Here is a 16,865-nt window from a genome sequence, read left to right as displayed (position 1 = left end):
TGAGCCCTGGTCCAGGAAGATCCCACATGCCACGGAGCAACTAAGCCCATGCTCCACAACCACAGGGCCTGTGCTCTAGAGCCCGCAAGCCACAACTACTGAGCTCTCGTGCCACAACTACTGAAGCCCACGTGCCTAGAGCCTGTGCTCCGCAACAAGAGAAACCCACGCATCTTTTTTTTTTTTTTTTTTTTACAAATTTAATCAGTTATACATATACATATGTTCCCATATCCCCTCCCTTTTGCGTCTCCCTCCCACCCTCCCTATCCCACCCCTCCAGGCGGTCACAAAGAACCGAGCTGATCTCCCTGTGCTATGCGGCTGCTTCCCACTAGCTATCTACCTTACGTTTGGTAGTGTATATATGTCCATGCCGCTCTTTCACTTTGTCACAGCTTACCCTTCCCCCTCCCCATATCCTCAAGTCCATGCTCTAGTAGGTCTGTGTCTTTATTCCTGTCTTACCCCTATGTTCTTCATGACATTTTTTTTTCTTAAATTCCATATATATGTGTCAGCATACAGTATTTGTCTTTCTCTTTCTGACTTACTTCACTCTGTATGACAGACTCTAGGTCCATCCACCTCATTACAAATAGCTCAATTTCATTTCTTTTTATGGCTGAGTAATATTCCATTGTATATATGTGCCACATCTTCTTTACCCATTCATCCGATGATGGACACTTAGGTTGTTTCCATCTCCGGGCTATTGTAAATAGGGCTGCTATGAACATTTTGGTACATGGCTCTTTTTGAATTATGGTTTTCTCAGGGTATATGCCCAGTAGTGGGATTGCTGGGTCATATGGTAGTTCTATTTGTAGTTTTTTAAGAAACCTCCATACCGTTCTCCATAGTGGCTGTACCAATTCACATTCCCACCAGCAGTGCAAGAGTGTTCCCTTTTTTCCACACCCTCTCCAGCATTTATTGTTTCTAGATTTTTTGATGATGGCCATTCTGACTGGTGTGAGATGATATCTCATTGTAGTTTTCATTTGCATTTCTCTAATGAGTAAAGATGTTGAGCATCCTTTCATGTGTTTGTTGGCAGTCTGTATATCTTCTGTGGAGAAATGTCTATTTAGGTCTTCTGCCCATTTTTGGATTGGGTTGTTTGTTTTTTTGCTATTGAGCTGCATGAGCTGCTTATAAATTTTGGAGATTAATTCTTTGTCAGTTGCTTCATTTGCAAATATTTTCTCCCATTCTGAGGGTTGTCTTTTGGTCTTATTTATGGTTTCCTTTGCTGTGCAAAAGCTTTGAAGTTTCATTAGGTCCCATGTGTTTATTTTTGTCTTTATTTCCATTTCTCTAGGAGGTGGGTCAAAAAAGATCTTGCTGTGATTTATGTCATAGAGTGTTCTGCCTATGTTTTCCTCTAGGAGTTTGATAGTGTCTGGCCTTACATTTAGGTCTTTAATCCATTTTGAGCTTATTTTTGTGTATGGTGTTAGGGAGTGATCTAATCTCATACTTTTACATGTCCCTGTCCAGTTTTCCCAGCACCACTTATTGAAGAGACTGTCCTTTCTCCACTGTACATTCCTGCCTCCTTTATCAAAGATAAGGTGACCATATGTCCGTGGGTTTATCTCTGGGCTTTCTATCCTGTTCCATTGATCTATATTTCTGTTTTTGTGCCAGTACCATACTGTCTTGATTACTGTAGCTTTGTAGTATAGTCTGAAGTCAGGGAGCCTGATTCCTCCAGCTCCATTTTTCGTTCTCAAGATTGCTTTGGCTATTCGGGGTCTTTTGTGTTTCCATACAAATTGTGAAATTTTTTGTTCTAGTTCTGTGAAAAATGCCATTGGTAGTTTGATAGGGATTGCATTGAATCTGTAGATTGCTTTGGGTAGTAGAGTCATTTTCACAATGTTGATTCTTCCAATCCAAGAACATGGTACATCTCTCCATCTATTTGTATCATCTTTAATTTCTTTCATCAGTGTCTTATAATTTTCTGCATACAGGTCTTTTGTCTCCTTAGGTAGGTTTATTCCTAGATATTTTATTCTTTTTGTTGCAATGGTAAATGGGAGTGTTTCCTTGATTTCCCTTTCAGATTTTTCATCATTAGTATATAGGAATGCCAGAGATTTCTGTGCATTAATTTTGTATCCTGCTACTTTACCAAATTCATTGATTAGCTCTAGTAGTTTTCTGGTAGCATCTTTAGGATTCTCTATGTATAGTATCATGTCATCTGCAAACAGTGACAGCTTTACTTCTTCTTTTCCCATTTGGATTCCTTTTATTTCCTTTTCTTCTCTGATTGCTGTGGCTAAAACTTCCAAAACTATGTTGAATAAGAGTGGTGAGAGTGGGCAACCTTGTCTTGTTCCTGATCTTAGTGGAAATGGTTTCAGTTTTTCACCATTGAGGACGATGCTGGCTGTGGGTTTGTCATATATGGCCTTTATTATGTTGAGGAAAGTTCCCTCTATGCCTACTTTCTGCAGGGTTTTTATCATAAATGGGTGTTGAATTTTGTCAAAAGCTTTCTCTGCATCTATTGAGATGATCATATGGTTTTTCTCCTTCAGTTTGTTAATATGGTGTATCACGTTGATTGATTTGCGTATATTGAAGAATCCTTGCATTCCTGGAATAAACCCCACTTGATCATGGTGTATGATCCTTTTAATGTGCTGTTGGATTCTGTTTGCTAGTATTTTGTTGAGGATTTTTGCATCTATGTTCATCAGTGATATTGGCCTGTAGTTTTCTTTCTTTGTGACATCCTTGTCTGGTTTTGGTATCAAGGTGATGGTGGCCTCATAGAATGAGTTTGGGAGTGTTCCTCCCTCTGCTATATTTTGGAAGAGTTTCAGAAGGATAGGTGTTAGCTCTTCTCTAAATGCTTGATAGAATTCCCCTGTGAAGCCATCTGGTCCTGGGCTTTTGTTTGTTGGAAGATTTTTTATCACAGTTTCAATTTCAGTGCTTGTGATTGGTCTGTTCATATTTTCTATTTCTTCCTGATTCAGTCTTGGCAGGTTGTGCATTTCTAAGAATTTGTCCATTTCTTCCAGGTTGTCCATTTTATTGGCATAGAGTTGCTTATAGTAATCTCTCATGATCTTTTGTATTTCTGCAGTGTCAGTTGTTACTTCTCCTTTTTCATTTCTAATTCTATTGATTTGAGTCTTCTCCCTTTTTTTCTTGATGAGTCTGGCTAATGGTTTATCAATTTTGTTTATCTTCTCAAAGAACCAGCTTTTAGTTTTATTGATCTTTGCTATCGTTTCCTTCATTTCTTTTTCATTTATTTCTGATCTGATTTTTATGATTTCTTTCCTTCTGCTAACTTTGGGATGTTTTTGTTCTTCTTTCTCTAATTGCTTTAGGTGCAAGGTTAGGTTGTTTATTCGAGATGTTTCCTGTTTCTTAAGGTGGGATTGTATTGCCATAAACTTCCCTCTTAGAACTGCTTTTGCTGCATCCCATAGGTTTTGGGTCGTCGTGTCTCCATTGTCATTTGTTTCTAGGTATTTTTTAATTTCCTCTTTGATTTCTTCAGTGATCACTTCGTTATTAAGTAGTGTATTGTTTAGCCTCCATGTGTTTGTATGTTTTACAGCTCTTTTCCTGTAATTGATATCTAGTCTCATAGCATTGTGGTCGGAAAAGATACTTGAAACTATTTCAATTTTCTTAAATTTACCAAGGCTTGATTTGTGACCCAAGATATGATCTATCCTGGAGAATGTTCCATAAGCACTTGAGAAAAATGTGTATTCTGTTGTTTTTGGATGGAATGTCCTATAAATATCAATTAAGTCCATCTTGTTTAATGTATCATTTAAAGCTTGTGTTTCCTTATTTATTTTCATTTTGGATGACCTGTCCATTGGTGAAAGTGGGGTGTTAAAGTCCCCTACTATGATTGTGTTACTGTCGATTTCTCCTTTTATGGCTGTTAATATTTCCCTTATGTATTGGGGTGCTCCTATGTTTGGTGCATAAATATTTACAATTGAAACCCACGCATCTTAACGAAGAGTAGCCTGCACTTGCCACAACTAGAGAAAGCCCACGCACAGCAACGAAGACCCAACACAGCCAAAAAAATAAAAAATAAAATAAATTAATTAATTTAAAAAAACTCACTGTTAGAACTGACCAGACATCTAATGATATTAAAGAATTATTTGGGTTTTTTTCCTTTAAGTTTCAATAATGGCATTGTGGTAATGTCTTTAAAACTTCCTTATATCTTAAAGATACATGTTTAAGTAAATACAAGAGACATGATGTCTGGAATTTGCTTCAAAATACTCTAAGGATATATAAATGAAACATGATGGCCATGTATTGATACTTGTTGAAGCTGAGTAATGGGTACATGGGAGATTACTGCACTATTCTCGTTACTTTGGATTATGTTTGAAAATTTCCTCACTATTAAAAAAAAGTTCTTGTTATTTCACCCTATAACATGTAAAGTACATACGATAAATGAAAAGTTGTATTAAAAGGCATATGTAAGCGCTTCCCTGGTGGCGCAGTGGTTGAGAGTCCGCCTGCCGATGCAGGGGACACTGGTTCGCGCCCTGGTCCGGGAGGATCTCACATGCCGCGGAGCGGCTGGGCCCGTGAGCCACGGCCGCTGAGCCTGCGTGTCCGGAGCCTGTGCTCCGCAATGGGAGAGGCCACAACAGTTAGAGGCCCGCGTACCGCAAAAAAAAAAAAAGTCATGACGGGTTCAATCCCTGGTCGGGGAACTAAGATCCAGCATGCAGTGAGGTGCAGCCAAAAAAAAAAAAAAAAGTCATGAAATCCCAAGTATGTCTAGAAACTGGTGGGCTGCTTGGACCATAGCTACTTCCATCTATGTCCAAGTAGACTATTTTCATGAAGGGAAACTTGTATCTAAGGATAGCAAGCTGCGATTTGAAACTTGTCAGCTGACATGGCAACAGAAAATCTGAAACTGAGCAACTGCAAGAAGAATTAAACAAAATCTTTGATAGTCATTGAATTTCTGTAGAAGTCTCACTCTGAATTCCAGAAGATATCAAGAGACTGGAGCTCTTAAAACTCAAAAAATATCCCAAGTGCTGCTCTTGCTCTAGAGGTAAATGTAAGTATGACTTAGCATTCAAAAGTCAAAATCTTGTCACATGATATGATTCTCATTGCAAGCTAAAGATTATCCAGGAGGTAATACTTCTTCCAAAAGTTGGTTTTACAATTGACGGACTGTTTATAGATGTAGAATCCAAAGAGGAGAAAACTGACCAGGTCTCTCACTCAGAAAGTGATACACTTGTTCAACAGATTCCCTTTCCATTTGGTACATGAATATCAAACAGCAAACAGGCCCAATCCAAGTGGGAAAAAAACCTTTTTTTCCATTAGCAACACCACAATTCTTCCTGCTGTGCTTATCTTGAAAAACATGGAAGGCTTCACCACAAAAGTACTCCAAGACTTCATAATTATCAGCAGTCGACATCAACTTGAGTTTCTACTAATACTCATTTCTGGAACTGCCAAATCTATTATCATCCACTGGTTACTTCCTCATGCAGTATCTCTCCTTATAGAACTATTCCAATTTTTGTCTCACAGGAGCTCCAAACCACAGTACTTAATAAGCTGTATTTTACAACCCAGGTCCCCTTTAAATTAAATGAAAAGGTGTTATAGGTTCTGATGAGAGTCCTTTTGTATCATGATTTCTCAATTCAGAACATTATAAGAGGACTTCAGTTTTGTTTCTTAGAGCATTTCTATTCCCAGGCACTCAGTGTTCTGTGCTGTAATCTCCGAGAACCCAAGAGAATTATCTTCTTTATCAGAAAATCAATGTGAAAACATCCGTCTTCCATCCTTTAGATACGTGGAAAAGAAGCTTTAGAAACATGGAAAAGAAGCTTTAGAAAAACAAGTTGCATTCATGACCAATGAGAGGATTTTAAACAAAAACACCCCACCACAATCATTACTAGAGAAGCTGTGTATTTATCATGCTTTTCCCAAGTACCCACTGGGTCAATGGATCAGAGCTACAACATGCATGTTTACAAATGATCAGCGTCGGAAGAACATATGTTAGCCTTGCAGTTGCTACAGACATTGACGAAGGATGAGCTTATGATCATAGTTCAGAAACGTTCAAAGTTTTTAAGTCTTCTGAAGAGTAGCCTGGCAGCATAGCAAAGAAAATAAAGGAGTTCTTGGCCCCGTTTCAAAGCCCTGATACAGAGGCCAAAGAGAAAGAAAACACTTCTGGGGCTTCAGAAGATGCAGTCCTTGATGCAAATGAAGGAATTAAAAGCAAATAAGAAGCAATCTTAGTTTGAAGAACTCAGAAAATACCTCATGAGTTTCATCAACAGTCTGGTGAGCCCAAATCTTCTGTTCTGAGCTGGTTTACTTCATGCTGCCTAAACCTGCTCCACAGACCGTCCGACCCGCTCCTCAACAACCCTTACTATTAGCTGAAAATGAGGAAAGCTGTATTTCAAAGACTGTCCCCTGTTCCTGCATAGCACACAGACTGCACCTGAACACAACAGGCTAATCAGCTTTGGGGACTGCTCAGGGGCCCTCCCAACATTCATCGATTCTGAAAAAACGGATATAAATTCCACATTACCAGGGGGAAAGTGCATGAAATTACGCACTCCCGGTTTATAAGAGAAGAGTGATCATGTGGCAAAGCTAACATGAGGCGGCAGATAGAAGGCAAAGGAGTGAAACCATTCAGTTTTTTAAAAAGGAAACCAGTCATATCTACATACTACTACAGGAGTCTGTTTTGGTCAGAAGATAAATGTATAATCCCCATGTGATGCTTCACCAGAAAATACACGTGTGCTAATCCCATACAAGCATATGTCTAGATACCTTTGGGTTTAGAATCCAACAATTTTTGTATCTAAAAGCTCTCTCAGATTATTGCTGTTGCTTTCAAAAAGTCATCACTAAATTAAAAGTGAATCTTTCTTGAATATAGGTAATATATACATGTAATAAATGCCTTTATCTAAGGGGGGGAATGTCATCTCCAAAAATAATCTTTTTTTTTTTTTTAATATGTTGACTCCCTTTTTTTTTTGGCTGCGTTGGGTCTTCGTTGCTGCGTGTGGGCTTTTTTCTAGTTGAGGCTGGCAGGGGCTACTCTTCGTTGCAGTGTGCAGGCTTCTCATTGCAGTGGCTTCTGTTGTTGCGGAGCATGGGTTCTAGGAGCGTGGGCTTCAGTAGTTGTGGCACGTGGGCTCAGTAGTTGTGGCTCACGGGCTCTAGAGCGCAGGCTCAGTAGTTGTGGCGCATGGGCTTAGTTGCTCTGTGGCATGTGGGATCTTCCCGGACCAGGGCTCAAACATATGTCCCTGCATTGGCAGGTGGATTCTTAACCACTGCTCCACCAGGGAAGTCCCCCAAAATAATCTTTATCAATAGGAACAATTGATGAAATCAGACAAATTAACATTGCTGAGAAAAACTGTGACTCATGACTTTGGGTTCTGTCTTCCTCTTACATTAACTGTAAAAGTAATGCCTGCTACTCTCCAAATTGATCTACATGCAATCCCAATGAAAATCCCAGCTGCCTTTTGTGCTGAAACTGAAAAGTTCATTTCCTCATTGGCAACCATTGTGAAAAGTAATTTGGCTATATTAAATAAAGATGTACGTAACCAAACCCACCAATTCCATACACTAGGGAAATGCTTGTCTCATATGTTGTACAATAGAAAAGAGAAAAACAATGTTGAGTTAAAGAAAAGCAAGCTGCAGGAGAATGCTAGTATGAAACCACTCATATCAAGTTTAAAATCATGTTAAATAATACTATAAAAATGCATATACAAGTAGTAAAAGCATAAAAACACATATGAGACAATTAATATAACTTTAAGAAATGGAAAGAAGTGTTATATGGGGCTTCAACTGTACTTATTTTACTTCTTTTTAAAAATCTGAAACTTAAAAACTGACAAAGCTAGGAGCTAGATAAAAAAAAGATGTACGTATTTTCTGTACTCTTTCAGAATGCTTGAAATATTTTAAAGTTGATATTTGTCATAAGAAGTCAAAATTTTTAACAACAAAAGCAAAGGCAACAAAACAAAAGCAAAATTAAAAAGTGGGATTACATCAAACTAAAAAGCTTCTACACAGCAAAGGAAACCATCAACGAAAGGAAAGGCAGGGCTTCCCTGGTGGCGCAATGGTTAAGAATCCACCTGCCAATGCAGGGGACCCGGGTTCGAGCCCTGGTCCGGGAAGATCCCACATGCCACAGAGCAACTAAGCCCGTGTGCCACAACTACCAAGCCTGTGCTCTAGAGCCTGTGAGCCACAACTACTGAGCCCACGCGCCTAAAGAAGCCACCGCAATGAGAAGCCTGCACACCACAACGAAGAGTAGCCCACATACTGCAACGAAGAGTAGCCCTCGCTCGCCGCAAGTAGAGAAAGTCCGCATGCAGCAACGAAGACCCAACGCAGCCAAAAAAATTAAATAAATAAGTAAATTTAAAAATAAAAAAAATAAAGGCAACCTACTGAATGGAAGAAAATACTTGCAAATCATATATCTGATAAGGTAAGGAGTTAATATATAAAGAACTCATACAACTCAATAGCAAAAAAATCAAACAATCTGATTTAAAACATGGGCAGAGGATCTGAATAGACATTTTCCCAAAGACATACAAGATGGCCAGCGGGTACATGAAAAGGTGCTCAACATCACTAATCATCAGGAAGTGCAAATCAAAACCACAGTGAGATACGACCACACCGGTTAGAATGGCTATTCTCAAAAAGACAAGAAATGAGTATTGGATGAGAATGTTGAGAAAAGGAAACCCTTGTGTACTGTTGATGGGAATGGAAACTGGTACAGCTACTGTGAAAAACAGTATGGAGATGCCTCAAAAAACTAAAAACAGAATTACCATATGATCCAGCAATTCCACTTCTGGGAATATATTCACGGGAAACAAAAACACTAACTCGAAAAGATATCTGCACCCCATGTTCACTGCGGCACTATTTTACAACAGCCAAGACATGGCAACACCCTAAGTGTCCATCACTGGATGAATGGATGAAGATAATGTGATATATATATATATACACAATGGAGTATTATTCAACCATAAAAGAGAAGGAAATCTTGCCATTGGGACAACATGGATGGACCTTGAGGGCATTATGCTAAATGAAATGTCAGACACAGACAAATACCATAAGATCTTATTTATATGTGGAATCTAAAAAAACAAAAAAAGCCAACTTATAGATACAGAAAACAGACTGGTGGTTGCCAGAGGTGGAGCAGTGGGCTGGGGTGCAGGAACGGGTAAAGGGGGTCAAAAGGTACAAATTTCCAGCTATAAAATAAGTAAATCGTAGGATGTAATGTAGAGCCTGGTAACTATAATTAACATATTGTACTGTAATATTTGAAAATTACTAAGAGAGTATATCTTAAAAGTTTTCATCACAAGAAAACAAAACTTTGTAACTGTACAGTGACAGATGTTAACTAGACTTCTGTGGCGATCATTTTGGAAAGTATATAAATATTGAACCTTTACACCGTACACCTGAAACTAATATAATGTTATATGTCAATTATAGCTCCATAAAAGGTCAAATTTTTAGAAATAAGTACATTTTGCGTTTGTTGTTTCCAGGTCCTGAGAAATAATCTATCATGCATCAAGCTACCTTTGCTATAGGTAGTATCTGCCTGGATATTTCCTTATCTCTGAGCTAAAAACATTAAAATGATTAAGATAGAGTGCATTATATAACAAAAGCCCACACACCTTCACTATGAAATCTCCACAGGTTCTGAAAATAAATCGATTCATTAAGAAAAAATGCAGAACGTCTGTCAATTTTAGACCCTACCTGGCCTTGCATTTCCGGTCTTACAGGATATGTACTTGGGTAAGGAGCCCGAGGTCGGGCAGGAGAATTCCAATAGTTGGAATTGTAGCTAGGATATGGTGGCTGCTCCTAAGGACAAAAAGGAAAATAGATTCACTTTTACTAACATCCTTACATCATTCTGAAAAGTTGATAGAGGTAGGTATAAGTATCGAAAAAAATAGGCAATAGACAAAAAGCAATGGAACCCCACTCTAAAATCACTCATTATTAAAATTGATGCAGATACATGATCAATCACTTGCCCTAGAACAAAGCAAATATTAACTATTCTTGTGCATTATGCCAATTATAACAAATGATATATCTACTATGTCAAGTTAATTAGCAAAACCAGAGACATTCAATTCGTTTATCCCTCTCCAATCACTAACCCATCACTAATTTAATTAGTGCAGCACAACTGTAGTTCTTTGCCATTGTTAAGAAGAGTAGTATAATACTTACCTATCTCAACAACTTTGAAATTTGAAGTAATATTTTACTACTAAACTTTACTTCAAATGCATACACCTTCAATACTCAACTTCTTTGCCTGGCCACACCCTAGTTTTTTCATATTCCTCTACTTTCTGCTATGGCTAAGGTTTCTGCTCGCAGCCCACAACTAACTCAGGATCAGGAATTACGTAGAATAATTACCACTCCAAGGAGAAAATCTAGCTATGGCATTAATCTCTACAGCTTTTACTTCACCTCAAAAAGTCAGTGTCATCATTTTCAATAAGCCAATACACTCTGATAAGAAACTAGATCAACTCAAAACTTTTCAGGCTGTTTTAATATATACATTTGTCATCCCATAAGTTGAGTTATTTTGCTTTGAGCTTTATAGTTTAATTTTAAGCTTAAAGAGGATCTTCAAATCTTCAAATATGGTTTCACAAAGAAAATCACTGGCAGTTGCAGTCTCTGAGAATTTAATTTATCACCATCTGAGCTTAACTGCACTACTTACCAGTTTCATAATACTTTGTTTTCAAAGCATGCAATTATTCCACATGACATTATACAAGCCAGGCAAGTAACATCTCCCTTACATAATACAGCAACTAGAGCAATATAGAAACTAGCAACTTCAGATCCTAACAACCAAATTTCTCAATCAGGCAAATTCCCCTGACTAATCCCCCCCTTCCCCCGTTAAGTGGTATTTGACTAATTAATTGATTTCTCTCTACCAAGAATTTGAATCTTAATTAAAAAGGTGAAAAGACCAGAGTTGAAGCTGACTCACTCCAGCAGTGGGGAACTAACACCTAAATCCCTAGAACTTCCTTGGTTTCTGTCCTTTCCTACCGATCCTCCGAAGCACCCCACACATTTGTACTACCTCTCCACCCACCCTGTCCGCACTCCTTCCTTACTCAGCTTCTCAACACCTTAAATCCCTTACCACTCTTTCCCTCGGATGTTCTCACCTGCAAAAACCTAACCCAGTTTAAATCCAATGATCCACTGATTCCACATCTGTACTTCACCTAAATATCGGTGGAGGGAAATGCAAGCTCTCTGGTTTCACACAAGCAGACACTCAGCACTGCCTAGCAACTACACTACACTTCCTCAGTATGTTCATCCCACTCACAGAGCAACTATTTCACCTTCTTGTCCCCTCAAATCTCCAGTATCCTCTTATCCTACCCCTCATTTTTCAACTGATAATTTTATCTCATATTATACTTAATATGAATCGAATTGGAGGAACAGGTGTAAATTCACATATTTTAAAAATGTAATTTAACCTTGTATGCAAAACAAACAAATATGGGTAAGTGACAGCATGCCAGTTTTAAACAAAGGATTTAGGAATTAATGCAAATTCTAGGAACCCATTTGCACTCCTGCCCTCCACCATGGACTAGAATATCCCATATAGGAGCTGTCATTTCAGCCTGAGTCCCAGAACAAAACACATGAACAAACTTGAACCCAACCCAGAACCTGGAGATGAGCCCCTGCAGCGACATCACAGAACAAAAGCAAGAAATAAATATTCATTGTTGTAAGCTGCAACTCTTGGAGTTGTTTTTTACTACAGGAAAAATCAACCGATGAGATAACTAAACATCAAATTGGTAACATAACCATACAGAAAAAAGAATTATTTCTAATGACTTTTAAATCATCTTACTTTGACTGTACACACTTAGTGGAATATATTCTAAAGACCAGATGAACTGCAAAGAAACCTAAACTGCATCCATTAGGGAACTATTAGTCATAATATTGATATTACTATCTGTATTAACAGCTTTATTGAGATATAATTCACTACCATACAATTCGCTCATTTTAAATTGTCAAAGTCAATGATTTTTAGTATATCCATAGAGATATGTGTGATCATCACCACAACCAATTTTAGAACATTTCAAAACCTGAAAAAGAAACACTGTTCCCTTTAGCTATACCCTCCTATCTGCCATTCCCACAGCCCTACACCACCACTAACCTACTTTCTGTCTCTATAGATTTGCCTACTCTGGGTATTTCATATAAATGGAATCATATAATATATGATAGCTGGTAACTGGCTTCTTTCACTTAGCATGTTTTTGAGGTTCAACTATGTTGTAGCATGTATCAGCACTTCATTCCTTTTTGTAGCCAAAAAATATTCCTTTGTATACAAATATCACATTTTGCTTATCCATTCTGGGCATTTGGATTGTTGCCATTTTTTGGCTATTATGAATAATGATGCTATAAACATTCACGAATAACATTTTATGTGGACATATGTTTTCAGTTCTCTTGGCTATATACCTAGAAGCGGAATTGCTGGGTCATACAGTTAACTCTAACAATTTTAAAAACTGGTATTTGTTTTCCAAAGAAGCTGCACCATTTTATATTCCCATCAGCTAAGTATAAGGGTTCTAATTTCTCCATCTCCTCACCAATACCTGTTTTTTTCTGTGGTTTTGTTTTTATAGTCATCCTAGTGTGTGTGAAGTCATATCTCACTGTGATTTTTATTTGCAGTTCCCTGAGGACCAATGATGTTGAGCATTTCTTCATGTGCTCATTGGCCATTTGCACACCTTCTTTAGAGAACTGTCTATTCAGATGTTTTGTCCATTTTTAAATTGGGTTATTTATATTTTTGTTGTTCAGTCTTAAGGGCTCTTTATATATTCTAGATACAAGTCCCTTTTCTGATAGCTGATTTGCAAGCATTTTCTTCCTTTTCACTTTCTTGATCGTGTCCCTTGAATTATAAAAGTTCTTAATTTTGACGAAGTCCAATTTGTCTATTTTTTATTCTGTTGGTTGTGCTTTTGGCGTCTTATCTAGGAAACCATTGCCAAATCCAAAGAAATGAAGATTTATCCCTATGTTTTCTTCTAAGAGTTTTATAGTTTTAGTTCTTACATTTAGGTCTATGACCTATTTTGAGTTAATTTTTTTAATATTATTTATTTTTTGGCTGCATCAGGTCTTAGCTGCGGCACGTGGGATCTTTCCCTGTGGTACGCCGGCTCCTCGTTGTGGCGCATGGGCTTATCTCTAGTTGTGGCACGCAGACTCCTCTCTAGTTGTGGTGCACGGGCTCCAGAGCGCATGGGCTCTGTAGTTGTGGCACTTGGGCTCTCTAGTTGTGGCATGCAGGCTCAGTTGCCCCACGGCATGTGGAATCTTAGTTCCCTGACCAGGGATCGAACTGGCATCCACTGCATTACAAGATGGATTCTTAACAACTGGACCACCAGGGAAGTCCCTTGAGTTAATTTTTACATATGGTGTAAGGGTCCAACTTTATTCTTTGTATGTGGCTATCCAGTTGTCATGTTGTGCCATAGACTCTTCCCTCCATTGAATGGTCTTAGCATCCTTGTCAAAAATCAATTGATGGGCTTCCCTCGTGGTGCAGTGGTTAAGAATCTGCCTGCCAATGCAGGGGACAGGGGTTCGAGCCCTGGTCTGGGAAGATCCCACATGCCACGGAGCAACTAAGCCCGTGTGCCACAACTACTGAGCCTGTGGTCTAGAGCCCGTGAGTCACAACGACTGAAGCCCATACGCCTAGAGCCCGTGCTCCGCAACAAGAGAAGCCACTGCAATAAGAAGCCTGTGCACCGCAACGAAGATTAGCCGCCCATGCACCACAACTAGAGAAAGCCCATGCACAGCAACAAAGACCCAATGCAGCCAAAAATAAATATAAGTAAAATAAATAAATTTTTAAAAATCAGCTGACCAGGGCTTCCCTGGTGGCGCAGTGGTTGAGAATCCGCCTGCCGATGCAGGGGACACAGGTTCGGGCCCCGGTCCAGGAAGATCCCACATGCTGCGGAGCGGCTGGGCCCGTGAGCTACGGCCGCTGAGGCTGCGCGTCCGGAGCCTGTGCTCCGCAACGGGAGAGGCCACAACAGTGAGAGGCCCGCATACCAAAAAAAAAAAAAAAAAAAAAATCAGCTGACCATAGACACTCTCAATTCTATTCCATGTAGACATATAGGTTATGTATGCCTTTTAATTTCTTTTTCTTGCCCGGTTGCCCTCGTTAGAACCTTCAGTACAATACTGAATAGAAGTGGCAAGAGCAGATGTCCTTGTCTTGTTCCTGATCTTAAGGGAAAGCATCCAGTCTTTCATCATTAAATATGAGGTTGGCTGTGGGTGTTTCACAGATGTCTTTTATCAGGTTGAGGAAATTTCCTTGAATTCCTAGAGTGTTTTTCATGAAAACGTTTTGGATTTTGCCAAATGCTTTTTCAACATCTATTGAGGTAATCATAGTGGTTTTGTTTCTTATTTGAATGATATGGTGTATTACATTAATTGATTTTCAGATATTAAACCAACCGTGCATTCCTGGAATAAATCCTATTAGGTCATGGTACATAATTCTTTTTATATATTGCTGGATTCAGTTCACTAGGCTTTTTTTGCAGATTTTTGCACATCCATATTCATAAGAGATATTGGTCTGTATTTTCTTTTCTTGTGATGTGTTTGCCTAGTTTTCCTCTCAGGGTAATAATGGCTTCACAGAATGAGTTCAGAAGTATTCTCTCCTCTTCTGTTTTTAGAAGAGTTTGTGAAGAATAGGTGTCAGTTCTTTAAATATTTGGTTAGATCCATTCAGATTTCCTATTTCTTCTTGAGTTAGTTTTGGTAGTTTGTATCTTTCTAGGAATTGTCCACTTCATCTAAGGTACCTAATTTATTGGCATACAATTAGTCATAATATTCCATTATAATCCTTTTTTATTTCTGTAAGATCAGTAGTAATGTCCCCTCTTTCATTTCTGATTCTAGTAATCTGAGTCTTCTCTCTTTTTTTTCTGGTTCAATCTAGCTAAAGGTTCATCAATTTTGTTGATCTTTTCAAAGAACCAGCCTTTAGTTGCAATGATTTCATCTATGGTTTTTCTATTCTTTATTAACTCATTTCCACTCTTATTTTCATTATTTTCTTCCTCCTGCTTGCTTTCGGTTTGGTTGGCTCATTTTTTCTAGTGTCTTGAGATGGAAGATTAGGTTCTTGATTTGAGATCATTCTTCTTTCTTAATACTGGCACTTAAGACTATAAATTTCCCTGTAAGCACTACTACTTTAGCTGCATCTCATAAGTTTTGGTATGTTATGTCTTCATTTTCATTCATCTCAAAGTATTTTTTTATTTCCCTTTTGATTTATTCCTCTACTTGCTGGGTTTTTCAGGACTGTTTTATTTAATTTTGACATATTTATGAGTTTCCCAAAGTTTTTCCTGCTATTAATTTCTAATTTCATTACATTATAGTTGGAGAACATACTCTGTATATTTCTATCCTTTTATATTTATTAATGTTTGTTTTATGGCTAGTATATAGTTTATCCTGCAGAATGTTCCATGTGCACTTGAGAAGAATGTATATTCTGTTGATGAACAGAGTGTTCTATAGACGTCTGGTAGGTCTAGTTGGTTTATGGTGTTGTTTACATCTTCTATTTCCTTGTTGATCTTAGGTCCAGTTGTTCCATCGATTACTGAAAGTGGGGCACAGAAGTCTCTATTATTATTGAATTGTCTATTTCTCCTTTTATTTCAGTAAGCTTTTCCTTTGTGTATTTTGTTGTTAGGTACATATATATTTATAATTGTTATATCTTCCTGATGGATTGACCTTTTCATCATGTCCCTCTTTATCCCTAGTTATATATATATATATATATATATATATATATATATATATATATATATATTTTTTTTTTTTTTTTTTTTTTTTTTTTTTTTTTGCGGTACGTGGGCCTCTCTCACTGCTGTGGCCTCTCCCATTGTGGAGCACAGGCTCCGGACGCGTAGGCTCAGCGGCCATGGCTCATGGGCCCAGCCGCTCCGTGGCATGTGGGATCTTCCCGGGCTGGGGCACGAACCCGTGTCCCCTGCATCGGCAGGCGGACTCTCAACCACTGCGCCACCAGGGAAGCCCCCTAGTAATATTTTTTGTTTTAAAGTTTATTTTGTCTGATATTAGCATAGCCACTCCAGCCTTCCTATAGATACAGTTTGCGTGATATTTCTTTTTCCATCTTTTTACTTTCAAGCCATTTGTGTCTTTAAATCTGAAGTATGTCTCCTGTAGACAGCTGAGAAGGAAAAACCTCCTACTCCTACGTTTCTCCTTTATCCTCACACTGTTACCACACTCAGAACACTTCTGATACCAGATGTGGGGGGGGCGGTTTCCCCCACACCAAGCAATTCTGCAACACCAGCTAGGTGTTCCACAATTCAACTTAATTCTGACACTTTCTATCTGGAGATAGCATTAGATTCCACGAGTTAGGGGCTCAGTCCCATGAGACTACCCCCCCCTTACTTCAGATGCCAATTGCAAGTAGTAGGTCCCCAGGTTACCCACAACTTATGTCTGACTCAGCTACAGATCGGAGGTTCCCATGATCTCCTCCCTCTTGGATTTATTTGCTAGTACAGCTC

The 16,865-nt window shown here is 38.5% G+C and overlaps 1 protein-coding gene and 1 pseudogene across 2 annotated transcripts in view; one reads left to right on the top strand and one right to left on the bottom strand.

Annotated features, from left to right (window-relative positions):
* The window catches only part of BAG4 (BAG cochaperone 4), a 38,857-nt gene that overhangs the window by 11,216 nt on the left and 10,776 nt on the right, over positions 1-16,865 (bottom strand). The window contains exon 2 of one of the 2 annotated variants that reach the window (XM_060086069.1): positions 9,892-9,999. The exons of the other annotated variant lie outside the window; for it this stretch is intronic. Within the exon in view, the coding sequence (XP_059942052.1) occupies positions 9,892-9,999 (108 nt within the window). The remainder of the gene's footprint in view (positions 1-9,891; positions 10,000-16,865) is intronic. 2 annotated transcript variants of the gene reach the window in all.
* LOC132481373 (origin recognition complex subunit 3-like) lies at positions 4,786-6,384 on the top strand (annotated as a pseudogene).

Source organism: Mesoplodon densirostris, chromosome 20 (genome assembly GCF_025265405.1).
Source record: "Mesoplodon densirostris isolate mMesDen1 chromosome 20, mMesDen1 primary haplotype, whole genome shotgun sequence".
NCBI lineage: Eukaryota > Metazoa > Chordata > Mammalia > Artiodactyla > Ziphiidae > Mesoplodon > Mesoplodon densirostris.
The sequence above is the reverse complement of the archived record's forward strand: the minus strand, read 5'-3'. Positions and strand labels throughout refer to the sequence as shown.